Below are 5,176 nucleotides of genomic sequence, written 5' to 3'. Positions count from 1 at the left end.
TGAATTTCATTGACCAAAGTGAAGTGACATCTTCATCCATAAACAAATAGAAGCGGCAGCAGTCCCTAGCAGATTAGGTGCGGTAAGTGGTAAATCTCTTTGTTTTTTGTTCTGCTTCCAGCGCTAGATCGCTTCACTCGGTCTGCTGGGAAATAAGAAAACTGCCGGCTTATTCACAAGCTAGGATATACATCAGACAAATGCACTGAGCCGCGTGAAAATGAACAAGGAATGTTCAGAAGCAGTCCGAACAAATCCCTGTCGTGAATCATAACGTGGTGCCCCTGCTCTGATGTGTCGAGTTCAACTGCCTGACTGACCTAGTCGCTGCTCGCTAGCACGCACGGGTCATCTGCCATGCAATCCATCTGATATTCAGATGGACAGTAGAGAGTAGTTGTCAGGCTAATGAGAGGAGCTGCGAGGTCTATATATATAATTAAGTAAAGTAAAATGAATTGGCGGTCTTTATTCTTTAAACATACGAGAGTGTGTCACTTTGTTCTATTAACTTTGAAAGTGCATTTCTAGATTTCTAGATTGTTCACTACAGGTGGTTACATATCCACGTTTACATGTAAAGCTGAGAGCATAAGATAGCATGCTGATTGTAGGTCTCCTAACTTATTATTTATTTCCATCTCCTCTCATTCTCTCCAATCTAACCCTATCTCGGGCTGTCGGGCGGTCCTAGCAAGTGGCGGGATCGACAAGTAATCCGTTAGCTTAGAGGCAGAGCAGAAGATAGAGATGACATGGTGGAGAAGAAAGTCAAGGGCAAAAGCGTAAATTTTCATCATAATCCGTGTTGACAATCTTGGGAGTTGGGACCGTGCAATCAACGTGTAATGTAATGTAGTGTTAAGTGCAAACTTTACACACACACGGTGAGTAACTTAAAAAGTTTATCGACGTAAAAATGCCCTTTCCGAGTTAATGGACCTAAGTATCACAAGTTTAAGATTGTTAGTGTATTTTACTCTACTACTCTCTCCATCTACTTTTATAAGGTGCACACACATATCAGATTCAAACTTTGCAATCTTTGACTAATAATTTGACTATTTTTTATTTTTATAATACAAATTTTATGTGATTGGATTCATAATCAAATATATTTTTATCATGATTGTAACTTTATGACCATAAATAGTGATATAATAATGATAAATGAGTAGTTAAAATATTATTTGGAAGACTATACAATATCATTTAAAAATAGAAGGAATGAGTAGTATCATTCAGTCCCAGCACACCTGCCACTGGTTTGAGGTTGTAAGAGGTGCCTCTTCTGGCTTCTAGAGACCACACTTCACCACGCGTCCACGCGCGTCTTCACAGGACAGGAGAGGAGGTCACTGTTAGAGGTGTGAAGTCTCCAAGGAGAGGCAAACACAAGGACAATTTTGTAGCAAGCGAGCCAAACAACAGGCAAGACCTAGCGAGCTAGCCGCCCCTGGAAACATTCCTCTTCCAGCCTCGGTTTCTCACCTGCATCCACATCCGCGTCCAGATCGGTCGTCTTCCTCCTCGTCTCCCAGATCCAGGTCGTGCGCCCTGCCTCTTCGGCGCGCGCGCGCGTGGTCCGTGGATCGGCCCGTGGCGTGGAGATGATCAACAGGTGCTTCTGTTGCGTCACCGGCGATGACGAGCCGAAGCCAGCCGCGGCGCCCGCCGGCCGTCGCAGGTACACATATATGCTGGGCGGAGGCGCGGAGCTACGTAGGAAAGAGTGGGTGCGAGTGCACCCACGGCAAAACCAATTTCTAGTGCTAACCATCCTCGTTTGACCACACACGCACCCCCCCTGGGCCAAGGTCATGCACCCACGAGCTAGGCCGGGTGGCCGGCAAACTAAGCCGCGCCTGAGCAGCAGCCTCATGTTAAGACCCAGCAACCAGCAAGCTTCGTGTCCCCAGTGACTAAACAGGCCAAGTCTGATTGAGCTGCATTGATCCACACAGTAGGTCACACAACCATTTGTGGCGTGTCAGTAAGTAGGCCTCACGCTGTAACTCATCGTCCATTTAATCCCCCAAAACACCATCTATTCTGCTACTTTCTTTGCTCAGCCTCGCTACTTTTTAGTCACAGTTCTCTCCTCGCAAGCAATTTTTCTAAAGGCCCGTGCAATTTATTGTTATCTCAAAGTTTATCAGCATATGATGTATTTTCACTACTACAGAATAGACCTTTGTTCCAGGCCATTTGTCCCGATTGTCTTTGGGCCCGGGACAATAGGTTGCTTTTGTCCCGGGTCTAAAGTCTAGCCGGGCCAGCGGGGGAGACATGAGCCTTTTGTCCCGGTTGGTGGCTCCACCCGGGACAAAAGTCCCAACCCTTTTATCCCGGTTGGTAACACTAACTCGGACAAAATGGTGACCCTTTTATCCCGGTTGGTGGTACCAACCCGGACAATAGGCCCTCCACGTGATAGTTCAAAAGGGAGTTATTCTTTACTGAGTCACATGTACTACTTAGGTGAGTTAGTAAGGAAGCCATGCGCTAGTCAATAGTTCTTGGGTTCGAATCCCGCAGGGCGCAAAGATTTTTTTAGCGCGAGGGACCTTTTGTCCCGGTTCTACCACCCGGGACAAAAGCCTCCCGACGGCCGAATCCCGGTTCCAAAACCGGGACAAATAGCCCTTTGGAACTGGAACAAATGGCCCGATCTGTAGTAGTGTTTATATTTATGAGGTCACCTGTTAAAAATTTAATCACTTACTCTAAAAATAACTTTTCATGATCTATATATGCTAACTAAATTGATTGGACAATTTTGTTAAGAATTGGAACATTTTGTTTCTCAATAAACCCATGAGAATTTTGGGATCCAATGAGTTATTTTGACCACCCAAACCAACTTTTTTTTTTTGTAATTTTGGCCTTCTATTCTTCAAACCTCACCAGAATACATTGATAAATATTATTAATTATTTTTTAATTTGGTAAACAATTTTATCACTTCGCAAAATCACAAAGTAGGAGCCATTTCACAAATATACGAGAAAAAACTAGGAGTTGGTTAAGCCACTCATTTTACTTCACCGTAAGTTTCTCCACTACTGTAGCAAGGAGCTGGTTTGAGAGTTCTCTGAAATGTGCCTTAAAAGGTGTGCACTCCCCAAAGTTTTGGTCTAGCTCCGCCTAATAATATGCATCATGAACACGACTGTGCGTACTGTCTCTGATTTGGCGATAAGTTGAGCTGATGAATCTCTTTTTTTCTTGTGACTCGTCGCGCCGTCCTGGATCGGATGAAATTGAAGAACGAATCCATCGAGGACGCCCAAGAACTGGAGCATGGATTACCCATGGGAGATCTACAGCCTCAAGGAGCTCCTGCAGGCGACCAACAACTTCAACGACAGCAACAAGCTTGGGGAGGGCGGGTTCGGCACCGTCTACTGGGGCCGAACCTCCAAGGGTGTCGAGGTGCGTGCACGATCCGTCCATGGCGGCTGCTATCAGTTTTACATGTATGTCGTAGTCGTTTGTTGCCGCCGCCGGCCGGCGCATCCGTCCTGAGAAATATTTAAAGGTGGTGTTGGTACGTGTCGTGTTCAGATCGCGGTGAAGCGGTTGAAGGCAATGACGGCCAAGGCGGAGATGGAGTTCGCCATCGAGGTGGAGATCCTCGGACGTGTCCGGCACAAGAACCTGCTCAGTCTCCGCGGTTTCTACGCCGGCGGCGACGAGCGCCTCATCGTGTATGACTACATGCCCAACCAAAGCCTGCTCACCCACCTCCACCCCCAGCGCGGCGTCCCTTCGTCACAGCAGCATCAACCCCTCGACTGGGCACGCCGCGTCGCCATCGCCATCGGCGCCGCCGAGGGGCTCGCGTGAGTTCATTGGTTCCTGCCACGGTCAGGATACGCCATCTCATGATCGATCCTCTGCTAAGAATAACCGGATCCGTGTCGTGCAGGTACTTGCACCACGAGGCGAACCCGCACATCATCCACCGGGACATCAAGGCGAGCAACGTGCTGCTGGACGCGGACTTCGTGCCCAAGGTCGCCGACTTCGGGTTCGCCAAGCTCATCCCGGACGGCGTGTCGCACCTGACGACGCGGGTGAAGGGCACGCTGGGCTACCTGGCGCCGGAGTACGCCATGTGGGGGAAGGTCTCCGAGAGCTGCGACGTCTACAGCTTCGGCGTGCTGCTGCTGGAGCTCATCAGCGCGCGCCGCCCGCTGGAGAAGCTGCCGGGCGGCGTCAAGCGGGAGATCGTGCAGTGGGCGGCGCCGCTGGTGGAGCGCCGCAAGTGGGAGCGCCTCGCGGACCCGCGCCTCGCCGGGCGGTTCGACGCGCAGCAGCTCCGCGCCGTGGTCGAGGCCGCCATGTTGTGCACGCAGAGCAACGCCGAGAGCCGCCCCGCCATGGCCGAGGTGGTCGAGATGCTCAGGTTCAGCGGCGAGCGGCGGACGACCAAGGAGATCGTCCCGGTGGCGGCAGCCGCCAGCAGCGAGGAGGTGACGGACCTGGACGACGTCACCGGGAGCAGCGAGCCCCTGGACAGGCGGAGCTGGAAGCTGACCAAGCTGAGGTGATCGAATCGATCGTCCATCGGGAACATTATTCAGGCATGTTAGTTATCGCATGCGATTGAGATGCGAAATGATTAGTGCCGTTTAGATTGCATTGTTAATTGATGAGGTTACGCATGCAAGATGGTGTTTGGTGGGAGAAATCAAAAGTTGTTAATCACCTCGGCCTGCAAAGGTTTGCTTGCTTGCGTTCTGGGGTTTCTTGCAACTCTTTCTTGTTCGATAGTAGTATAATACAATGGAGCAAGCAGATGTGCAGAAATGATTAAGGGTGCAAGTAACCAAGGTTTGTTCAGACTTTCAGAGGCAGGTGCCAGTTGTAAGGAGTAGGCTCAGAAATCAAACTAACGCTGAATGGCTGCTTTGTTAAATATGTGGTCTTCTACGGTTATCAAATTGATGGCGAAATTCTCAAAGAAGCAAAGGTGAGGTTCAACGGGAGTTTCCGTCAACAACATTGACTGTCTGAAACATAAAGGTGTTGAACAATTTTATTCAGTCCAGATGTAACAGCTGAGCGTTTGGCCTTCGGGCCTGGTGTTCTGAAACGGTTGAGATGTCCAATTTTTGTAAACTTCTTGTTGTCCAGGGTCTAACCACAATATTTTGTTTGATATGTTGTT

At 49.2% G+C, this 5,176-nt stretch overlaps 1 protein-coding gene across 1 annotated transcript; it reads left to right on the top strand.

Moving 5' to 3' along the window:
• The first annotated feature begins 1,425 nt into the window (after nt 1-1,425).
• Nucleotides 1,426-4,713, top strand: LOC120658930 (PTI1-like tyrosine-protein kinase At3g15890). Its single transcript, XM_039937044.1, has 4 exons — nt 1,426-1,687; nt 3,270-3,435; nt 3,568-3,845; nt 3,932-4,713. Exons 1-4 carry the CDS (start codon nt 1,611-1,613, stop codon nt 4,554-4,556), a joined length of 1,146 nt encoding a protein of 381 aa, XP_039792978.1. The 5' UTR covers nt 1,426-1,610; the 3' UTR covers nt 4,557-4,713.
• The last annotated feature ends 463 nt before the right edge of the window (nt 4,714-5,176 follow it).

Source organism: Panicum virgatum, chromosome 2N (genome assembly GCF_016808335.1).
Source record: "Panicum virgatum strain AP13 chromosome 2N, P.virgatum_v5, whole genome shotgun sequence".
Taxonomy (NCBI): domain Eukaryota; kingdom Viridiplantae; phylum Streptophyta; class Magnoliopsida; order Poales; family Poaceae; genus Panicum; species Panicum virgatum.
Note: the sequence above shows the minus strand (reverse complement) of the source record. Positions and strands in the feature narration are given on the sequence as shown.